This window comes from Nannospalax galili, unplaced genomic scaffold (genome assembly GCF_000622305.1).
Source record: "Nannospalax galili isolate Female #2095 unplaced genomic scaffold, S.galili_v1.0 scaffold475, whole genome shotgun sequence".
NCBI lineage: Eukaryota > Metazoa > Chordata > Mammalia > Rodentia > Spalacidae > Nannospalax > Nannospalax galili.
Window position 1 is genome coordinate 5,356,195 of NW_008339435.1, and position 23,616 is coordinate 5,379,810.

General features: G+C 46.0%; 1 protein-coding gene across 1 annotated transcript in view; it reads left to right on the forward strand.

Moving 5' to 3' along the window:
- The window catches only part of Mab21l3 (mab-21 like 3), a 24,352-nt gene extending 9,537 nt beyond the window's left edge, over window positions 1-14,815 (forward strand). The window contains exons 3-7 of the mRNA XM_008834024.2: window positions 2,177-2,317; window positions 5,617-5,908; window positions 10,245-10,423; window positions 10,975-11,169; window positions 14,506-14,815. Coding sequence (XP_008832246.1) covers window positions 2,177-2,317; window positions 5,617-5,908; window positions 10,245-10,423; window positions 10,975-11,169; window positions 14,506-14,739 — 1,041 coding nt within the window. The 3' untranslated portion in view covers window positions 14,740-14,815. The remainder of the gene's footprint in view (window positions 1-2,176; window positions 2,318-5,616; window positions 5,909-10,244; window positions 10,424-10,974; window positions 11,170-14,505) is intronic.
- The last annotated feature ends 8,801 nt before the right edge of the window (window positions 14,816-23,616 follow it).

The following is a 23,616-nucleotide window of genomic DNA, read 5'->3' on the forward strand; positions in this document are numbered from 1 at the left end:
CAGCAGGAAGAAACACCCAGGAGGCTGTGTCAGTGGACAGCTCATTTATTATGGCGGAAACAGAGGTTTATATAGGAAAGCTTCACAGGCAAATAGGTGGGGTTAGTTTTCTGGCAGGCAGGCAGGTAGAGGGAGGGAGGGGCTTCTAAGGCTACATGGCCTTTGTCCTGTCGTCCAGTCACATGATCTACAAGAGACCCAGTTAGGATTAAGGATTAGAGACCTAATAGTTTTGCCTGGGGCTTGTCCGGTAAGCGATAGTGTGTTTAGAATGGAGCGGGCCTCGCTCCTGCCGTCCTCACTGGGAGGTCTCCGGCATGGCAGTTCTCTAGATTCCAGGCACTCCTGACTTATCCCAACAATATTCAATTGAGACGTGGACTTTGAAAAGACCACTTCATGTATATGATATGTTTCCAATGAGATTCTAAGGTGTGGAGAGTCAGGGAACTCATATCTCAAGTTGCTCAATGCAATGTTAGGCACCAGGCTATTTCCCAAAGACATTACTTTGTATGGGGGAATTGTACGTGTAAAATAGGTGTCAGCATGTGGACTAGGCTCCTGTCTCAGTTGTACCCACAGTACTCCCACTTCCCCCATGATGCACCCCCACACTTGTGTTCTTGCTTTCATTTGACTTTCCCACTACCTAAGTGCATAGCTCTGTCTAGTCTGTTGCTGTGACCCAGCATTTAACAGCACCCAGTATACGACAGATGCTAAATAAATATTTATCCAAGGACTGACTCTGCATGTCCTGTACAAATCTGTGCAAATAGGTGTGTGCTCACATTTGTATTCTGTGTATGGATGGGATGGTTTGTTGGTTTGTGGGAGGTAGCATATCTCAGATGACTGGACTGGTGGACGACGTAGCTGAGGACAGAAATGTCTTGGACTTGGACTTTTTTCTTTCTGGCTATTTTGATGAGTTTTGGGTGTCATGAAACTTCTAAAATATGTAGAAAGAGCTACTATACATAACCCAAGTGGAAGATGAAGATTCACTGAGAAGTGTTGCATGCTAATGTACCAAATATTGCTCAGAATCAGTCTCTGGAAGAATGAGGTGACCAGCCATCTGATGCCTCCTGAACCTCTTCAGTTTAGAAGAGTTCTGAAGGGTCTTCCATTTCTTCTTTTGTTTGGATTTCACTCAAAGTTCCTCATATTTCCCACAAGCATCTCAGTGTCCGTAAGCCTTAGTTATCTTCTTGGTATTCAGTGTTCTCTGGGAATTTCCAGTCCTTGGTGACTCATAAGCACCCAGAAGAAACAGTGAGTGCCTTTCCCTAGACACAAGGGGAAGGGGGTGAGTGCAGAAGCACCGTCTTCAGCGATGGTGGGAGTGGGACGCAACCTGCCAGTATTTACTCACATTAAACTCTGACATCAGGCCTGGAGAGCGGCCATCATTGCCAGGTTCTGGCCTTCCCATAGTGCGCACAGTTGATTCTCCTTTCCAGATTCGTCTCCTGTCACTTTCCTTTTCCTTTCCCAGGCTCAGGCCACAGCAGCCTTCTTGCTGGCCATCAAGAGTTGTCAAGTAGGGGCCTTGGACTCTGCTTTCTTGAGCTGTCCCCATGACTCACTCAAATGTCACCTTCCCTAGCCTCCTCATCTGAAACAGCAGTGACTTTAGCCACTGGTCTTTATCTGAATTCACTACTTCTTATGACACTTTTCAAATCTGATAACACATTACACATACCCTGTGTTTTTGATCAGACAGTATATCTATCTGTCTTACTTTTTGTTGTTATTGTTTTGAGACAGGATCTCATGTAGCCCAGACTAACCTTGAACTCACTATGGAGCCAAGGATGGCCTTGAGCTTCTGATCCTCTCACTTCTACCACCCACACACTAGGATTACAGGTGTGTGCCACCATGCTGGCCTTTGCTGTTGTCTGGGTCACTGTTGTGCCCCCAGCATCTGTGCTGGTACCTGCCCAATAGTAGGTCTTGGGAAAATACTGAACAACTGCACCTGTGTCAGAAGAAAACAAATGTCATTTCAGTTACCATCAGACCTAAGCTCAATTCCCCCAGAGTCCTAGGAAGCAAGATTTTTGCCCTGAAGTCTGGTCACTCATCACTGTGCCTTTGTCTGTCACGTATGCCAGTACCTTGGGTCCCACAAAGCCAATAACCACTGATCCTTTCACACCAGATGGACCTGAGGCGCCAGCAGGTCTCCCAGACAGTGGAAGAGGTACAAAAGGTCATCCACCGTCTGACAGTAGACATCAGCTACCAGGATGCTCGATTCCAAGCTGTGCCTGCTTCTGACACTTACAATGGGAACATCAAGGTAAGCAGGTCTCACCCACTCTAAGAGCCCTAGACAGCACCCGCACCCTTGGATGGGAAGGATTCTACTCACAGATGGTGCTCAGCCCACCAAGAGCGTGGTGCTCCTGTGCATTTCTGAAAGCATCTTCCAGCCACCACCTAGACTCCCTGAGAGTGCTCGGGTGTCCTACGCACTCCTAGATGGCAGAGACTGGGGTCGGAGAAGTCAAAGGGCTTAATTAAGTCCTATTTGGCCCTTGTCCTAATTGGCTTTCTGTTGCTATGATAAACACCATGACCAAAAGCAATGAGAGGAAAAGGTTTATTTCACCTTACAGGTTATAATCTATCATGGACAGAAGCCAAGGCAGGAGCTCAAGTCAGAACCTGAAGGCAGAAACTGAAGCAAAGACCATGGAGGAAAGCTGCTTACTGACTTTTTTCCCTGACTTGCTCAGTTACCTTTCTTATATCGCCCATTTCCCTCTGTCCCCCACCTAGAGATGGCACTGCCCATAGTATGCTGGACCCTCCTACATCAATTAACAATCAAGAAAATACCCACAGACATGCTTGTAGGCCAATCTGATGGAGGAAATTCCTCCGTTGAGATTCTTTCTTCTCAGGGGTATCTAGGTTTGTGTCAAGTTGACAAAGACTGACCAGCATAGCCCTAAAGTTAGAACTCACTAAAAAGTTTCTGCTCCTGAAGCATGATCTGCCTAATGGTCAAAGCTCAGTTAAGGAGAGGTTCATTTATTAGGCACCAACTGAATAGACAAGGGGCTAGACAGAGGAAAGTGAGGGAACTGATGGGAAAATAGTTGAAGGTGATGGTTTCTGGGGTATAGGTGGGGGAGGAGGAAGGTGGAGGAAGTAGCCCCAGGGAACTGCAGGAGTGGCAGCCCAGTCTCTCTCTGCTGAGGGATCCCACTGAATTTAACCACCAGGGTCAATGCATAGCAACCAGCAGTAACGACACATGGGCAGAGCTGTTCTGCAGCAGCAATGTCACACAGACCTGCCGAGAACCCGTGGGAAAAGACTGAGTGCTCAGCTGTGATCTTCCGAACCCCCATCATTCTTGGTCTCCATTCTTCTTCTTCCACACATGAACCTCTTTCACCTTGCATTACATTTATAGGTATTCATAGCCTGTTTCTCACACCAGTCTGTAAATTCCTTGAGTTTAAGGACCGTGTTTATTAATTGCTTCATTCTTAGCTCCCAGCATGGTAGACACTGAGCCTATGATGAATGAATGCATGGAGGAGCCAAAGAGTTAGCATGAGCACAAAGAACAGTAGCCAGCCTGTCATGTCAGGTCGGTGGACATAGGGCCTGCGGGTTGGTGGACACAGGGTCCGCTCACAAGGCTTTGAGACTTGTGGGGTCTTGAGGCAGAGTCAGATCTCATGAAATTCATCACAAGATGAAAACTGTAAAACTAGGTTGGATCCTGGAATTCCAGAATTGCCCACTTCCTCCTCAGGCCAGCTTCAAGTAGACAAACACAGTCCAAAGTCCGAAGACACTGTATTACTCTCCCCAGACCTGGACCATTTAGAACTGATAGCTCAAAATACATCTTGCGGTAACAGCACATGTCCTGTATATTAAACTTTAAAATAGGGCTAGGAGTGTAACAGTTGGTCAAGTACTTGCCTGACATGCACAAAGCTCTGGGTTTGATCCCCAGCACTGCATAAATTGATCGTGGTGGTGTACACCTATAATCCCAGTACTCGGGAGGTGAAGGCAGGAGGATCAGAAGTTCATGGTCATCCTTGGCTACATATCAAGTTCAAGGATAGCCTGGGATATGGGAAACCGTGTCTTTAAGAAATAAAAAATTAAAAGTAGCACATAAAATGGCTTTAATTTTTAATTTTTTCTTGGACTAAATTAAGCAAGTATTTAGTGAGCACCATTTATGTGATTAGTAATGCAATAGCTGTGTTGCGAGTGTGGGTGTTCCTGTTGACATGTGTGTACATGTGGCACTTGTTTGTGGAAGCCAGAGGTCAACATCACTTCCTCAATGGCCCTCTAACTTATTTTTTTGAGACAAGGTCTCTCACTGAACAGAAGCTCACTGATTCAGCTAGATCAACTGAAGCAAGTCCCAGGGATCCTCCTGTTTCTGGTTCCCTAGCACTGGGATTACACAGAGCGCCACATTTGGCTTTTTATATGGGGGCTGGGGATTCAAACTCAGGTTATTATACTTGTGTGGCAAGTGCCACCCCAGAAGTCATGTGGCTTTATGTCTAAACCACTGAATGTTGTTCTCAGCATGAGGCAGGATCTGTCAGAGCTGCTTTTAATGCTCCCTCTGGAATTAGTCACTGTCCTGGCCAGGGGCAAGAGTTCACCATTGTTAGAATTTTCTGTGAACAAAGAGGGTGCCCCATGAAGTGAACTGCCCTGCGACAGCTGACAGCCAGAGTTCAGGGTCCCTCTGGTGGCTCTGCACTTAGCTTGCTCTGTCCTCTGCACTGTGGACTGCCTGCTTTCTCTCTGGCCATTGTTGAACTGGTTCCTGGAGAATGGCAGTGGGTGGATTCTGATCCCTTTTTCCATTAAACATAGAATCATCTCAATGGCTCACATTGTCCAGACAAACAGGCCTTCATTTCACCTTTGATTTTGTCAGGGTTTAGTCATTCATACTGACCCTGGGTCATCTATATAGGCAAAAAGAAAGGGTGGCACTTCATAGAGTCCTGTCAGCTCCTCTCTCATCCCCTCCCACTCTTCAGTCACACCAGAACTTTTAGCCATTCTAGGTCATTCATTCTTGATTGACAGCTAGTCCAGGGCAGGAAAATAAGCATTGGACAAGCTACCAAAGAGCTGAATTCAGATTCCGGCTCTCCTGCTGGTTGCTGATATCCCTGGAGAGGTCTGCAAGTCCCTTTGAACCTTTGGTCTCTCACTGGGCATCAGTGCCAGCTGTTGAGACCTAACTACACAGCAGGAGACTGGAACTGTGAGCACAGAGCTCAGTGGCTACTGGCTCCCTTGCTTCTCCACTCAACTTCGGTTCCCTGTAGAGTTCCAGGTTTTCATCACTCAACTTGTTGCCTCGAGAAACCCCAAAGTCAGTCCATCTGTTTTTCACAGCCTCATGATAAGTCAATGGCAAAACAAAACATAATTCCCTAGCAACTCCAGGTCACTTCAATGTGGACCTCAGCACATTGCTGAGGGCTGAGTGGTTGGTCACCTGAGCTGCCTGGCTGGACAGGTCAGCAGCCTTCTGTCACTTCCTCCACTCTGTGAACTCAGCTTGTTTCTCTCTTTTCTTGACCCCAGGTTTTAGCCCCCAGCCAGTTCCTTATCACAGTTCCACTGAACGGCCTGGCTGGGTACAGGGAGGCCCGGGCCCAGCGCTGGCGTTACTATACCCTGCAGGGCACTAAGCTCTCCTGTCCCTTGAGGGACCCTGAGGGTCTGCAGCAGTGGCTGGAGGCAGAGCAGTTCATGAAGATCCTGTGGCAGTGGCATGAGGCAGATGTGAACATTGAGGGTGACATTGTGCCTGCCAAGGTCCTCCAAGTGTTCCAGAAACTGGTGGAAAATGCAGTCAGAACCTGTCAACTCTCAGGTGAGCAGATGAGCAGCAGGTCCCCTTTTGCTTGGGGGTGACCTGTGACAATGGGCGTGTGCCCTTCACATCAGTGAAATTAATTCCCAGGACAGAAAGTAGGTTCCCCCCCCGTTTTGATATACAAAAGGTTGGAATTCATTCTCAGGAAACTCTCCTGTGATTTAGAAACCACTGTCCTGGCATACGCACATCAGGTTGTGGGTTTTATGCCCTTCCCAGACCCCACAGTACTTATTAAAATAGCAAATTTGGGGCTGGAGAGACAGCTCAGCATTTAAGAGCACTGGCTGTTCTTGAAGAAGACGGAGTTCAAATCCCCAGCTTGGCAGCTAACAACCATCCATAATTCCAGTTCCAGGGGGATCTGACACCTTCTTCTGTCCTCTGTGGGCACTGCATGACGTGAGTGCACTTACATACATGCATAACACTCATACATATAAAATAAAAATAAATTTAAAAAAATTAAAAATAATAAAATAAAATAGCCAATTACTCACACCCTCCCAGAGTCTGGTTTTTGGCCCATTTCTGCTCCAACACCCACATTGACTGTATTCAATATGTGGGGATGGCATGCTTGGCAGACACCAACCTACTACAGCATGAAGTCTTGAAGTCTGAGGACTGATTAAGTTTGACAACTACAAACACTGAAGCTACAGTAGACTGACATATGTCATGTGCAGGCGTACACACATGCACACACATATGTACACGTGGAAAAAATAGCTAAATTCCTTAATTTTAAAAGTATTTATAAACCAACAAGAAAAAAGATGAGCTGATTAGTTGAAATAATCATACACACACACACACACCCCACATACACGATAAAAACAAGAATCATGGGAAAAGAATATAAATAGTAGAAACATTCCAGCTAATGTTTCAGGAAATGTACATTAAAATTTCTAGCAGATTTCCAGGCATGGTGGATGGTATACACCTGTCATCCCAACACTGGGAAGACTGAAGCAAGAGGATCACCACAAATTTGAGGTCAGTTTGGGCTACATAGTAGTACCCTGTCTCATAAAAAGAAATGGGGCTGGAGAGATACAGTGGTTAAGAGCACATGCTGCTCTTCCAGAGGACCTGAGTTCCATTCCCAGCATCCATGCCTGGCAGTTTACAACTGCCTATAACTATAAATCCAGGGATTTGATGCCCTCTTCTGGTCTCTGAGGGCATCTGCATGCATGTGCACACAAGCAGATACATACATACACATAATTTAAAAATAAAATAAATCGCTGGGCACAGTGGTACACACCTTTAATTCCAGCACTTGGGGGGCAGAGGCAGGTGGATCTCTGTGAGATCAAGGTCAGCCTGGTCTACATAGTGAGTTCCAGGACAGCTGGGGCTACAGGAAGACCCTGTCTCAAAAAAGTTGGAAAAACGAGGGGCGTGGTGGTGCATGCCTTTAGTCCCAGCACTTGGGAGGCAGAGGCAGGTGGATCTCTGTGAGTTCAAGACCAGCCTGGTCTACATAGTGAGTTCCAGGATAGCTGGGGCTACAGGGAGACCCTGTCTCAGAAAGACCAAAAAAAAAAAAAAAAAAAAAAAAAAAAAAAGAATTGGAAAAAAAAGAAAATGAAACAAAGCAACAAAAACAAAAACCCCAACAACAATAAGAAAAACTGTGTTGAAAGTGCCTAGCAGATTAATAGCTGTGAGAAGATCAATCCTGCTGGGTGTGGGTGGGCCTGGGAAACCAGCATTTTCATATGTTATTCTTGGAAGTGTAAATTGGTGCTTTATTTGAGAGGGCAATTTGTCCATTATTTATTTCTATAATGTGCTTACTTGGCATTTCAACAATTCTGGGTCTAGAAATAAACTTTTGCAAACACACAAAGAAATACAGCCAAGAATATTTCGTGCCACGTGTTTTATAACAGTAACTAACTAGAAAAAGAAAATCTAAATGGATGTCCAAGAAAATTGGCTAAGTAAAACAATGACGGCTCTGTCTGGCAGACTGCATGTAGTCTCTGCCGAGTGAGGCATACGCACTCCCACAGGCCCTAGAAAAAATGAACAGACTAGAGAACTCAGCGTCAAGCACTTAGCAAATCCATTCATTGAAAAGGACAGGACACATTTGTAAATATGTTTGTCTAAACAAACCATCTCTGAAAGTTTCCATCCTGATCAGACGCAGCTCATGTCTGGTGAATGTTTACTTTACAGTAGATGGTTTTACTTACTTAACTTGCATGGATATTACTTTAATTGCATGGATTTTTTTCATTCTTATGATAATTTGGGACTACAGGTCCAATTGGTAGAGTGCTTGCCTGGCTTGCACAACACCCTGTGTTTGATTCTCAACACTGCATAAATTGGACATGGTGGTGCATACCTCTGATCTCTGCTCTCCAGGAGGTGGAGGCAGGAGAGTGAGAAGTTCAAGGTCATCCTCTGTTACATAGCAAGTTCAAGGACAGCCTGGGATACCAGAGGCCTTGTGGAAAGAAAGATAGAGGGAGAGAAGAAGGGAGGGAGGAACGGAGAGAGGGAGGGAAAAAAGAAAATAAAGCAACAAAAACAAATACCCCAACAATAAGAAAAACTGTGTTGAGGGAGGGAGGGAGGGAGGGAAGGAAGGAAGGAAGGAAGGAAGGAAGGAAGGAAGGAAGGAAGGAAGGAAGAAGGGAGGGAAGGAAGGAAGGAAGAAAAGAAAGACTTCTTTTTGGTTCTTATTTTACAAATGAAAAAACAGAATGGGGCTGAGATGGCTTAGTGGTTAAGAACACTGGTTGTTCTTGCAGAAGACCCAGTTTCGATCCCAGCACCCACATGGCAGCTAAAAATTGTCTGTAACTCCAGTCCCAGGGGATCCAATACCCTCTTCTGACCTCCGCAGGCATTGCACTACACAGATACCGCATACACATAAAATAAAAATAATAAATAAAAAATATTTTAAAAAAAGAAAAAAGAAAAAACAGATTAAGTCACTAGCTCAAGGCCACACACCAAAGCCAGCTGCAGAAGCAGGGTGTGGACCAGGCAGGCTGGCTCCAAGTTCACCTACTCCTAATGCTTTATTATTACTAGTGAAAGTAGGATTGAGAGTCAGGCTGAGCCAGGCCAGTAAGGTGCTTTCAGTAAACAGTGTGGAAGCGCTAGTCCTCGTCCTACCCCAGTCCAGGTGGCTCTGAGGAAAAGTGGACCATCAGCCATCTACCACACCCAGCTAAGGGCAGCCAGGTAACATGAGATTCCATCTTCTCCTGAGCAAAGAAAAGCAAAATAATACATTCTGACTTGAGACACTCATTCTTACCTGTAGCAAAGTCAGACAAACAAAACCACCTCCAAGTTGGAGCTGGTGTTAAGAACACTTAGTGCTCTTGCAGGACCTGGGTTTGGTTCCCAGTACCCACATGGCAGCTCATGACCATCTGTAACTCCATTTCCAGGGTATCTGATCCTCAGTGGAGGGGTTCTCCATGCAGCGGTGCACATAAACTCCCACAGGCATACACACACATACACATAAATTAAATATATATAAAACAGAACAAAAACATCTGTGTGTTTTGAAAGAAAGAGGAATACCTTAGCAATGTGGGCAGTCTGGCTTGTGAACCAGAAACTTTATCACACACATTTATTTTCCCTCTTTGATTGGAAAATGAAACAGTAAGGACTTCTTTCCACTTACTTGATCCCTTCAACAGTGGCTGTGACATGCTCCAAAGGGTTATATGGTTACAAGGGCTTATGATGATAAATACACCTGGGTGAGGCTGGCTCCTGGGATGGATGGTAGAAACACCATCCAGGAGACTGATCAGATAAAAGCAAGTTAGCCAAAGGCATCTGAAAGGGGGGCTGCTGTCCCCTGTGCCTGCCTCACCTCCAAAATGGGCATCTAACTGCTCGTGAGGCCAAGAACGCATCTTACAGTAACAAATATCATCCCTTTTCATTTTATTCTATGACTTTCTTTGCGTTGAACCTTCTGAAGAGAATCTATCAACTTAAATGGAAACATGCTGGGCTGAGATTATTGCTCAGAAGTATGTTATTAGCATGTATTGAGGTCCTGGATTCAATCACCAGCACCATACACACACAGACACTATGTACTCTTAAAGCTTTGGAGGAGAGGGGAGAAAAGGGGAAGACCCACCGAGAACAAACTTTTCTAGTATGGCTCTGACCGTGGCTGGCTGGCAGTTGTCTGGTTTTAGGGGACTTGCCCTTCTCTTGGTGTGTGTCGAAAGTTGTCCCCACCCCCAGCAGTGAGCACTGTGCTGCTTGCATCAAGCAAGGCTTTCTCATCTCAATTGCCTCCTTGGTCATTTCCCATCAGGCAAGGTCAGCGTGCTAGAAAACCGTGCTGCTGTTTGGGTTGCCATGGAAACGTCCACAGGCCAAGTGGAACTAGAACTGGCCCCCACTGTGGAGATCCCCACCGCCTGGTCTGAGAAAGCCCATTGGCCTCGGTGTCTGAAGCGCTGGCCTTCCCCAGAGAGAGTGGAGTGCATCAAGGTATGGGTGACCCGGCCCCTGGCTCAACCCACATAGCATTAACAGCTTGTCCAGTCACACCACTGACCAGTTTCCAGCCTTCTCAGAGCTGCTGTTCTCAATGTGTGCCAGACCCTGTCCCACCCTGCACCTGATGAATGAGACTGGGGCAGGGCCCAGCAATCCAGGGTTCTGACACCGGGGAATGAGAGCGGCTGCAATAACACAGCCGGAGCTATCTCCCGCTCGCTGCTCGCTGAATGCACCCACGATGCTTTGTTTGCCCCCCACCCCACCCCTTTGAGTCTCCATGTTTTGGCATTCATATGTGAGTGAAAATGTGCACTATTCATTTTTCTTTTCATGATTATTGCATTTAACATATTATCCTCAAATACTATCCATGTTGCTGGGAGTGACTGACTTTGATCCTTTTTTATGACTGTAAAATAGTCAGTCCATCACATAGACACACCACATGCTGTGGGCCATGGGTTTTCCAAGCTAGTGAGCTGCTCTCTTCTTCAGTCAGAATTACCCTTCTCATTTTCCTAATCTTTTTGCTTCTTCAGTCATTTGGGTTCAACTTGGTGGCCCGGTCCAACTACCACTGGCAGCTGAGCTTCTCCCAGGCAGAACAGGTACTGTTCGAGCAGCTGGATGAGGATGGGGGCTGCCGCAGGCAGTGTTTTGAAGTCATGAGGCAGCTGAAGGAGGACATGTGGTGTCCTGGGAGGAGGCCGGTCCTCACCTCCCATCATCTGCAGGTGAGCGAGGGGAGTCAGTGGTCACTGTGGGGTTGAGGGTCCTGAAGTGAGAGTTTCTCAGACGAGATCAGCGTGTGTGATGGGTTCAGGATTGGACTGCAGGAGCCATGTTTTCCATTCCACAGATTTCCACACGTATTCCACTCATGGAAATATATAAACCCCGGCTGTGCATCACTTCCCTGCAGAGGTGACAGAGACTCTAGCTCAAGTCCTTCCCTTTCTCAACCCCTTTCCTGATTCTCCCTCTCTTCCCTTCTTTTAACTTATCAATAATTGACTTTAACACGTAACTTTTGTACACATTGTGTCACACATTTGTAAGATATGGTATGATGACATTGTAACATCTGTGTGGAGCCAGAGTAGTTAGCATTCCCCTCTCCACAAACGTGTATCTTCTCCACTACAGGGAAGCTTTGAACCCTCCCACATATTTTGAATCATAATAATTTGCTGTTGACTAAGTCACACTACTGTGCTGGAGAGCACTTGAATGTATTCTTCCTATTTCTTTTGGTATTATCATCCAATCTTCCTCTGTCCCTTCTCCCTCTCTCCTTCTTAACCTCTAATAATCACTATTTTCTCTCTACTTCTGTAGAATCAGTTGCAGTAGTACACACACAACTGGAAGTATGTGGTATTCGTCTTTCAGTTCCTCGCTTATTTTATTGAATATAGTTCGTCCTCCATTTGTCCTTATTCATGGCAGGACTTCATTTTTATGGCTGAGTAGTATTCCATCTTGCCGACATTACCACATTTTCTTTACGTCGTGTTGATGGACATGTAAGGTGGTCATTTTTTTGGCTATTGAGAACAATACTACAGTAACCACGGAATGTAGGTATCTCTTCCATTTCTAATTTCATCTCCTCGGCATGCATTCTCAGATTGCCTGGAACTTACGGTAGTTCTCTATTGTAGGAACCTCTGATCTGTTTCCATCGTAGCTGTACTAACTTACACTCTCACCAACACTGTGTGAGGGCCTCTCCTCTGTCTACTGATTTTTTTTTGGAGTTGGAATGAACTGGTGTCTCACTGTGGTTTTCATCGTATTTCTCTAAGGACTGTGACTCTGAGCATTTCTTAAATGCCATTGCCACAGTCTTCTTTTGACAAACAGCTCTCCCTATCACTTGCCCACTTTTTCATGGTTTTTTTTTGCTCTTTTGCTGTTGAGTTCTGTATCTGTTCAGAATATTAACCCCATGGATATCGGTTTGCTAACATTTCCTCCGTCTCGCCTTGCCCTGTTGACAGGCTCCTCTGCAGGGAGGAAGCCTCTGAGTTCAGGATGAGTGAATTCTTTGCCTTTGCACTGGTTGCCTGTGCTTTGGGGTCTTTTCTGAAAAAACTTCACCTAAGCTAATTTCCCTAAGTGTTTCCCCTGTTTTCTGGAGTTCTCTAGTCTCAGATCTTACATTAAGATCTATGATCTACTTTCAGCTGATCTGCTATCTGGTAAGATGTAGGGTCAGTTTCCTTCTTCACTGAGTGTGTGCGTGTGTGTGTGTGTGTGTGTTATTGTCTGTCTATCTATCTATCCATCTAGGTATCCATCTATCATCTATCAGTCTATCTCCAGTTTTCCCATGTCCAATTAGTTGAAGAGATTGTCCACTCTTAAAATCTCAACTGTATACTCTTTGTTTTTTATGTGTATTCGTGTATTGCCTGCATGTATGTGAGTGCACCCATGTCATGCAGTGCCATGGAGGTCAGAAGAGGCTGTCGGATCCCCTGGGACTGGAGTTATGGATAGTTGCTACCTGCCATGTGGGTGCTGGGATTCGAACCTGGGTCTTCTGCAAGAACAACCAGTGTCCTTAACCGCTGAGCCATCTCTCCAGCCCCCGATTGCTTTATTTTTTATGAGCATGTTTTATCGCACATTAACTGAGTTGGTTTGGTGTAATATTTCCTCATGTGCTTACAACTTGCACCGATCACATTCAACCTCCTTTTGTGTCCCTCCTCCACCCACCCTTTCCCAATGTCACTCCACATTCATGTCAACTCTTTCAGTTTCTACCTGTGAGAAGGTGACGCGCAGTATTTGTCTTTCTGTGCCTGGCTTATTTTGCTTAACACAGGCCTCCATTTTCTCCTATTCTGTAGGCGACAGGATTTGATTCTTTCTGGCTGAACAATCCTCCAGTGTGTATTTATGCACCGTTTTCCCTGTCTATTCATTCCGCTGTTGATGGCACCTAGCTGGTTCCCTGTCTTTCTGTGTTGACAGGCTAGAAAGGAAGGCAGGGTGCAAACCTCACAGAACACGTTAACAATTGTCTTTTAAGTTAAGAAATGCTGAGAAGAGCGGGTGTGGTGGCGCACACCTTTAATCCCAGCACTTGGGAGGCAGAGGCGGGTGGATCTCTGAGTTTGAGGCCAGCCTGGTCTATATAGTGAGTTCTAGGGCTACAGGGAAACCCTGTCTCAAAAAGACCAAAAAAAAAAAAAAAAGAACCGTTAATTAGATAAGAAGCAACCAAGATTTATATATATATTTTAAAAATCGCAACTTGGATGGGGACTAGAAGAGGTTAGCCAGCTACCACAGAGATGGGGGCTGGGGAAGGGTTAGTGGCAGGTCTGTGTGGGGTGGGGGAGGACAAGCAGGCCCAGTGTAGGTGTGGAGAGGATGCCTCCCAGGGTTGTGTCTAATATAACTGGCTGGATAAGCAACTTTAGAGGCAGAGCAGGTTTGTGGGGAAAGGCTATGAGTTCACTCTGGGCACGTTGAAACAGATAACTTTCCAATATTTAAGAGTAAGCAGGTCAGAGGAAAAGTCTGGGCTGGAGAAAATGCCTTGTGGGTTCTCCATCTTAGTGAGAACAAGACTCTGCTATGGGGGAAGGGGGGAACGGAGCAGAAGAGGCCCGGGGAGACACCTTCAAGCTCCAAGTCTGGCAGGTACCTGAGGATGCAGTGGGAGGAATACCTGAAGAGTGGGAGAGAGCCTGCAGAGCGCTGTCTTAGAAGCCAAGTAGACGATGGCTGGGGAGGAAGGGTGTGGGCAGAGCATCACCTGGCTGAAGGGGGAGAAGAGGTGAACCAAAAAAGGCCCAAAGTTCAGAGGCATGGAGTCTCAGGCTTAAGGAGAGCAGCTTTCAGGATTAGTGGCCAAGGGATTCCTCCCAGAATGGACAGAGGCTGGGAATGAGTGGGAGGACAGGAAATGAGCAGCGTGTCTGGACTTGCAGGCAGGTGAAGGCTAGGCAGGCGGGAAGACTGCAGAGGGGGATGGGAGAGCTCTGACCCTGCTGAGAGGTGCTCTTTCCAAGGCCATGAAAACTCAGCTCTGATTCCTGTCTCTTCCACAGACGGTGCTCTTCTGGACTTGTGAGAAGTATCCTCACCTCAAAGACTGGCAGGTCTTCCGCCAGTCGCTCCTGCGCCTGGTCCGGAAGCTGCACAAGTGTGTGAGCCAACACTTCCTCAAACACTACTTTGTCCCAAAGAGCAACCTCCTTCAGTCAGCCAACCCCAGCGAGCTGGACGCAGTGGCTCAGAAACTGGCCTTCTTCCTAAAGAACCCGCAGGTCACCGTGCCCTGAGGCAGGCCCTTTGTACGTTCCTTCTGGCTTGACCTTGTTCGCCAGGTGGTTCCTGTGTCAGGTGCCAGAATCCCATCCAGAGAAGAGGCGACAGGTGGCAGAGGGAATAAAACAAGCCAGCAGCTCGTGGGAGAAGCAAAACTGCTTCTGACATAGGCAACACAAGCCTTTCACCTCACTACCTCTCTTGGGGACAGCCCTCATCCAGCTTCCCCAAACCACCGCTCCTGAACTGGTGACAGACCTAAACTGATTTTTCTTGGGCAGGCTCAGATGGTCTGACAGGGAGAATGGAGATGGACCCGGGCCAGGCCAGACATTAGCCTGCTTCTTGGAGTGTTTTCCTTGGACTGAACCTAGGCTCATTAGCTTCCCATTTGCTAAGTGGGGGGTGTGGATATGCCTGCCTCAGAGCTCGGCTGCCTGGGGCACTGACTGCCCAGGACCTTGATGGCATTGAGGCAACATAGGTGCTGCTGGTTGGTTTAGCAGTTGGTGTCTGAGTCTTGAAACAGGACCCAGGCACTGACCGACAGCCCCACCTGGTGGCTAGCATCCTGTGCTGACTCACTGCACTCCAGCTCCAAGCTGGGCCAGTGGTTCATGCTTTTGAACTCCTGAGGGCTTCTCTCTCTAATGGTGGAGGGAGTCCTTTTGAGGGGTAGCACAGGCCCAAGAAGAACACACAGCTAAGACTGCATCTGCCACCCGAGGCCAGACACAATCTTCTCTGCTCCTCGTGCTGTGGTCAGGACAAGAACGTCCTTCTACTTAACAAATGAATGGTGTGCTGTGACCTTGCATGGACCCACCTCAGTGTTGCTCACCTCTGGGGGCGTTCCTAACTTCAGTCCATTCATCCACTTGGTTGGGGATACATAAATACTGATTAGACACGGAGAAAATAAAGAGCAAGATGGAATAACCGGAGAACACAAGAAGTAAACAACAGATCCAGAAACATGGTCCCTACCGACAGAAGGAAGTCTCTGGAGGAAACAAACTGAATCTTGAAACAGAGAGTTCCTGAAGGAGAAAGTGTGGACACTGAAGGGGCAGGAACAGTGACCTCAGGCAGGCTGGGAGGGGCTGGCATGGGTCCCTTGGCTGTGCGAAGCTGGGAAGGAATTGGCATTATTATGTTCTAGGGTCAATGACCACCAAAGCAGAGGGACTACAGGTCTGACACACACACTTCAGGTGATTGTTCTGATGGTCTGTCCCCGCCCATTCAGAAGGGTCCCACAGTCCATAGCATTTCACACCCCGAACACTGACCAGGAATTTAGGAACTCTTGGCAAGGACATTGACTTCTTTGACCATGTATTTAATGCTCCTCAATTCCAGGAGATCATTTATGACTCTGGAACAGTCTACCCAAATATGCAAAACAAAGTGAAATTTCTAAAAAAATGAACCACTAGTTTGGGGGACTTTTTGGGGCCATGTGTGCTGAGGATTGAACCATGTGCTCTGCCTCTGAGCTGCATCCCAGCCTTTTTACTTTTTATTTTGAGACTGGATCTCATTAAGTTGCCCAGGCTGGCTTTGTTGTTGTTTTTTTTTTTTTTTAGTTTTTTTATTTTCATGTATGAATTATACAAATAATGGGTTTCATTGTGACATTTTCATACAAATGTAAAATAAATTTTGATCGTATTCATCTGCATTACTCATTCTTGCTCCCTTTCCACTCCTGAGGATCCCCCTTCAAGTCTGTTTGGTGTGTGTGTGTGTGTGTGTGTGTGTGTGTGTATGTGTGCCAATGACTTCAATAAAGGTTACTTTCAGGAGCATGGGTGAGGGATTATTTGCAGAATGGATACCTCACCTGTGGTTACACCACTGAAGAAAATGTTTCTTTCACCCCTGGCAACCATTAACTGCCTATAATCCTCAGGACAGGTTGGGGCTTGTGAGTTTCCCCAGTCCATGATGGAAGGTTGATGAGCCCAATCTTGTGCTGATCATCACAGTTACTGAGAGTTCGAGTATAATGACTATGTCATGACTGGAAGACAGCAGTACACAACACTCCACCCCTCCAACAGCTCTTACATTTTCCCACCTCCCTCTTCCATGATGCTTCCTAAACCTTGGAGAAGGTGACATAGATGTCCCATTTAAAGCTAAACAATCACAGCCACTTATCAGTACTCTGACCACTTCTGAGTCTCTGTAGTCCCTGCTGACCATGGCACAAAGAAACTTCTCTAGAGATGTCCTAGTTTGTTTCTTCATTGCTGTGACAAAACACTCTGACCACTACCAACTTGGGGAGGAAAGGGTTTGTTTAGCTTACATATCCTGGGTCACAGTTCATCCAGGAGCCCAAGGTAGGAACTCAGGGCAGGAACCTGGAGGCAGGAGCTGGAGCACAGGCCATGGAGGAATGCTGCTTACTGGCTTGCTCCCTTGGCCCCTGCTCAGCCTGCTTTCTTATGCCACACAGGCCCACCTGCCCAGGAGTGGCACCACCCACAGTGGGCTGGGCCCTCCACATCACTCATCAAGAAGATGCCCCTCAGACATGGCCACAGGCCAGTCCAATAAAGGAAATTCCCCAACTGAGGCTCCGTCAACCCAGATGTGTCAAGTTGACACTAAAGCTATCCAGCACAAAAGCTGACAGCAGCATTAATCTATGGGCATAAACATAATTATTTAGAAGGTCATTTCATGGGCACATATATTTGTTTAGCAAAACAACATTAAAGCTTCCTTACTAGATAGGGCCTGGGACCTCCTCAGCCATGGACTTTTGACTGGATTTAAAGTACCAGATGTAAATTCCCTCCTGGGTAGCAGGCCTCAAATCCAATCAGAAAATGGTTGGTTACCCCCATAATAGTTATGGCACTATTACATGAGTGGTTACATCCTCCCTTGGCATGTCAGTAGTATAGTATGACGATTCTCCCTCTGCAGCCTGCAGAGCATCTTCTGGCACTACAAAAGCCAACCACTAGGGATGAAGCTTCCAGCAAGATCCCAGCTTGAATTCTCTAATAATTACAACTGAATCACGTGGTATGTTTGCAACAGGCATCAAGTTCTTGTGGGCAACCAACAGCAATGGCAGTACCCTAGGCCAGAAGAAAGTGTCAAATCCCTATGCACTGGAATTACTAAGGGTTGCTAGCCACCATACAGGTGCTGGGAATCTAACCCAGGCCCTCTGTGAGCAGCCAGTGCTCTTAACCACTGACCCATCTCTCCAGCCCCTTAAGCAAGTGTTAAAACATCTCACAAGTCACAGAATGCAAAAGGTGAAGGTCGGCTGTGCAGTTATTTAAAAATTGTGTGGAGAATGTAGAGAGGATGGTGATGGTCGCTCCAGTTGGCTGGTGGATTCTTCCTGGGTTAGAGCTGCTTTGTCCAGGAAGTTGCCTCCCATATGTGGCCAGCAGAGGGCAGCAGGCCACCACAAATGAAAAGGGCCAGGTCCTGCGGGTCCTTCTTTCCCAGAGCCCAGAAGTCACCCTCCTAGACCTAGAAGCCACATCTGGCTCCTCCCCAACAGGTGGATTTCAGTTGATGCTAAATCTTTGGCCTTTTGTGGCATCTTAGGATAAGCTCCAGTTTTTGTGCTCATTGAGCTCTAAAAGCCCAGCCTGCTCGAGAACAGTCCAACCTGGGCGGTACAGTTGTCCAGTTCTGGGGGTTCTGGGAAAGCACTGCACAGAGCAGCAGCAAAGTCTCATCACAAGCACTGATCGGTGTTTGGATTTGTTGCCGTTTTTCAATTCTCCAAACGACGTTTTCCATCTCCCTTCACTCCTCTAGGGCCCGGGCTGTGCTTTCTAATGGCCTGGTGGATTTTCAGCCACCGAGATGAACCCAACTCTGAATATGGTCTTCAGCCGTGATCTGGTGTGACTTCACAACCTCCACAAGTTGCCTAAACTCTCTGAGTCTACACTTCCCTCTCTCCCAAAAGGCCTGTCTTAGGTCACGAATTGTATCCCTCCCCCAGTTCATGGGTGGAAGCCCTAATTCCCAGTATCTCACAGTGCCGCGGTTAAAGAGATGAAGCTAAAATGCTGTCTGTGAGGTAGGTCCTTAATCTAATCTGGCTGGCATCCTTCTGGTAAAAAGACACTAAGGTTCACAGAGGGGCACCAGAGATGTGCCTGCAGCTGGATGACCCATCCTGTGTCCAGGCACTGGAGGCTGCCAGTACAAGCCACAGAGAGCCCACAGAAGCAGCTGATCCTGCCCATACTTTGACCTTGAACTTGTGACCTGTGGACCCTTGAGGGGGGAAAAAAATCATCTTAAAGGGACCCAGACTGTGCTATTTAGTTTCGGCAACCCTAGCAGGTAACACAGGCATCAGAGGGGGAAAAGAAAATCCTACCCCAGCACTTTGGAGAGAGTAATAGAAGGGACAAAGGGGCAGAAAAAGTTCTCATGCTCTGAAAGAATTGTTTTTAAACCTTCCATTATGAGCATGGCTTTATCAGTTTAGCCTAATAGTTTTATTGAACTTTTACTTAATGTTCTTTGAGATTATGTTATTAAGAATATAGTTTAGGAATTTTAGTATCTTCCCAGATTATTGAATCATTTATCATTATAAAGTGACTTTTTTAACACTTGTAAATATTTTGCCTAAATATTTATTTTATTATATAGACACAATTTATTTTGGCTAGTGGCTGCTTTCAGTCTGCATTCTTTTGTTGTTGAAATGGTGAGGTTTTGGGGGGTTGTTTTGTTTTGTTTTTGTTGTTTTTTTTTTAGTGGCAGACTTTTTAAAGAGCTCTCAGGCAGTTGGGGTCTTTTGACTATGTTTACAGACCGTGTGTGTATTGTGATTAACAACCACTTGGTGTCATTGCCCTTTTGTTATTACTTAGATTTTACTTGACCATCTCCTCACTCTTCCTAAGCCTACAGGCCCACCTTCTTGCCTTTATTAAAATAAAGATGACTTTCTTTTTTTCCTTTTCTTTCATTGCTTGCTTGGGCATTCCATACCCTGACTCAGTTATCTTAGTGGTTACCAAGACTGTGGACTGCAATCCAGAATTAATCAACATCTCTTTTTTTGGTCTTTTTGAGACAGAGTCTCCCCTGTAGCCCCAGCTGACCTGGAACTCACTATGTAGACCAAGCTGGCCTTGAACTCACAGAGATCTGCCTGCCTTTGCCTCTGCTGGATTAAAGGTGTGTGCCACTATGCCCAGCTAGTCTTTTATCTTTACTGTCCCCTGGTAACTACCTTAGCTAACTTGGGCTCCCATCATTCCCCTCTCCTACTTTCTGCTGCTATCAATCAGGATTTGGTTTTAGCCCATCTGAAATCCCTGAAACCATCTGAAATACAGACATATAAATAAAATGGATTTTATCATCATTACTTCATAAAGTTCTTTAATTCACATCCTTAACACTTTCTTTACTCAAATGAGATTCAGACTTTCCGTTAGGGATCATTTCTCTGAACACAGGCACTAGCATTTCCTGCAGTTAGAGTCCACACATTGTACTGGGCAGCGGGCTGGGCAGTCTCATTTTCCTTCTTGAGGGAAATTTTCTATTTTGGATTCATACAATTGTTCTCAGCATATTGAAAATATGTTTTCCACTGATTTCTGGATTTCATCATTACTATTAATAAACATTCAGCAGACCATTTGTTTCTCTTTTAAAAAGATTTACTTTATTTTCAAGTATGAGTATGTGTGTCTGTCTGTGTGGGAGTATGTGCAAGTGAGTGCAGTGACCACAGAGGCCAGAAGCAGACCTTGATCTCCTGGAACCTGAATCACAGGGGTTGTGAGTTGCAGAACATGGGTGCTGGAAACCAAACTCAGGTCCTCTGCAAGAGTAATAAATACTCTTAACCACCAAGCCATTTTTCCAGCCCCCATTTGTTTCTTTCTTTATAGGGTATCTGACTTTATCTGGCTGCTTTTGATATTTCTCTCTCTCTCTTTCTCTCTCTCTCTCTCTTCTTGCTATTTTTCTTTGGATTATTAGGCTTCCTGAATCTGAAAAATTATTTCCAATAATTCTAGGAAATTATTAGTATTTAACTCTAAAATAGGAAATTCAATGCAGATGTATAGTAGACTCAATTATTCTACTTTCTGCGTCTTTCACCTTTTCATAATTCATTTTTTTTGTCTCTCAGAACTACATTCTGAATAATTTTTTTGCATCTTTCTTCCAATTGACTCATTCTGTCTTCGATGTTTGACTTGTCCACTGGATATTAAATCTGCTTCAGTTCTTAGTTTAAGGGTCTGCTTGGTCATTTCTCTAACCTCTCTGATTATCACAGGGTCTCTTGTTCTTGCTCATGTTTTTAAGCTTCTGTATTATGTATTAAAACATTTTTTAAAAATCTTATTCCATGTGTGAACATTTTGCTATCTGAAATCACTGTGTTGTTTCTGTTGTTTTTTATTTTCGATAATCAGTGATAGTGCTTGCTTGTATGCTTTGTTAATTTTTAATGTGAATTGTTTATTTTTCCTTTAAACTTTATCTGTGGGAATTGTTTGTGGTCTGGGTTGAAATTTAGTTACATAAAAAAGATTTACTTTTTAAGTCTGCCAGTTATCCAAGAGTATGGCCGAGACCACTTAAATTACATTTAATGTTCATGGCCTTTCAGGCCAACAAGTAGACAAGTTTAGACAGAAAATATCTGAGGAGGTCTTGTGGTTACAAATCCTTAGGGGATGTATATCCAGTGCTAAGATCAAGGTGTGCAAGACTTTTCTTCCCAGTAGGTTTGTTCCTCATTCACCCCTGTTCTGGAACTGTGGTCTATTCAGGAGAACCTAAATCCTGTTAGATTTCCATTTCAGGCAAGCCACAGGCATTTACTCCAAGGCGTCTATAGCTCTCTAGGGCTTTGTAACCTCCTGCCCCCCACCCAAGACAAAAGCCAGCTTTGCTGACCACTCCTCTGCCAGGGTTCCTGGTTTTGCTTCCATTTGATAGCCAATAGATTCCTTACTTCTACCTGCAGGAGTGTGTTTAGAAAGGTTTTAGAATGCATACATGTGACCAGTATATGAGCTCTGTCAGTTGGGGAAGTGATGCTGAGGGCTTGATCTGCTAAACTAGAACTACTGTCTTCAATAGCCTGACCCAAGCCAGTTGGAAACTTCCACACATCTCCGCTCCCTGCTTTCTAAATATAGTCCCAAGTATAATTCCTTACACGCCAGGGTGGAGTCATTACCTTGTCTCTCTAGGTTGCTGCAGATTCAGTCCTGCTTCTACAGCCCATCCCACCACAGTCTTCCCCACACAGGATGCTTTTTACAACCCACACATTGAATCATGTATTATGTCTTTTCCTGCTCTAATCCTCCCTATGGCTTCTCATCACTTAATTCAAAACTCCCTACAGTGGCCCACAAAGCCCACATGGCCTAGTCCCTGACAAGCTGTCCTCCCTCACACACCACCACTCTCCATAACTCTATCACAATAGCTTCTTTGCTCTGCTTCAAATATGCCAAGTGCCTTTCTGCACACCTTGTACCTCTTTGCCTCTTGCTTCATAAATCCTTCATCCCATATGTTGAAATGTCCCACCACTCTCAGACCAACTTAACACAGCAAACTCCCACCACCCTGTCACCTTCCCCATAGTGACTGGTTTGTTTTCCTATTGGAATATAAGCTCCACAAGATGGAGCTTGTTTTGTTCACAACAGTATTTTTTCCCCAGAACCACTCCTAGTGCAGAGCAGGTGATCTGTGGATACTTGCAAAATGCAGAGTCAGATGGATGCATGAATCAGTGAATCGATTTTACTCTGACATGTATCTGCTTTGTGGAGAGATCTGAACTTGACCTTGAGTTTTCTGATGCTCAGTGCAGGCTCCGTATAAAGTAATCTTGTGGAGTTGAAAAATCACACAAAAAAAGAGATGACCTCTGGTTGCAGAAGCTTGTTTTCTGGGAAGAGCCTGGCTCCTGGAGCACAGTCTCATGCAGCAGACTTGAGACAGCTCACTGGGGCTGCAGGACCAGCGCTGCAGCTCAGCTCCCCACAGCCAGCAGCAAACACACTTTCATTGTAACAGGTGTCTGCTGCGTACAACTGGCTGATGGGATCCAAGGTGCGTTGTGTGGGCTGCGTGAAAAAAACACACACTTTGAAGGTAAGAGTTCAGACTGTCACCCTCTTCCTGCCAAGCGTGGGGACAAACAGCAGTGGTCTTGGCAGAAGCTCTCCCCCTTTCACTTTTTTCTCTGAGTCTAGACCATTCATTTCCTCCCATTCAGCAGCTTTGTATTGGGGGAGAGTAACTCCTTTGTGAGTTTCTGACTTCTGTTCTCAGATTGTACCTCACCACTCTCCTGTCAGGACCCAACCCACGGGTGCTTGGATACAAAGGAGCAGGGGACCACATTGTGAATGAACAAAACGCCTCCAGCATCTATCACGGGATCTTGCTCTCAGTGTAGACATCTGAGCACAGCCTTCTCCTTCCTGCCGGGAGGAGTTTAAGAATATTCCGCGGGGCACCCAACACATTGGGGGCATTCAACGTGGCTCACCAAGTGAGCCACGGGTTTAGAGGGCTTGCGGCTCCTTTCTCCCCCATCCAAGCCCCTAAGCGGGAACATGAATCTCATTTCGCTCTTTCCCTTCCTGTCCCTTCCAACACATTCTTTGTTCCAACAGTGACAGGTGAGGGGCATCAAGGAAACTCCTCGCCCTTGACTCGCTCCATGCAGGGGACGACATCTGTGACCTTTGGGACCAGGACTCTGGGCTCCAGAAGGAGTGAGAAGGAGCAGGAGAGGGGTGGGCGCTGAGCAGGGCAGCCTTGGGCTGATGACAACCGCACCGCGGTGTCGGGGCGGCAGAGGGCGCTCGCGGGTCCTCGCTGCTGAC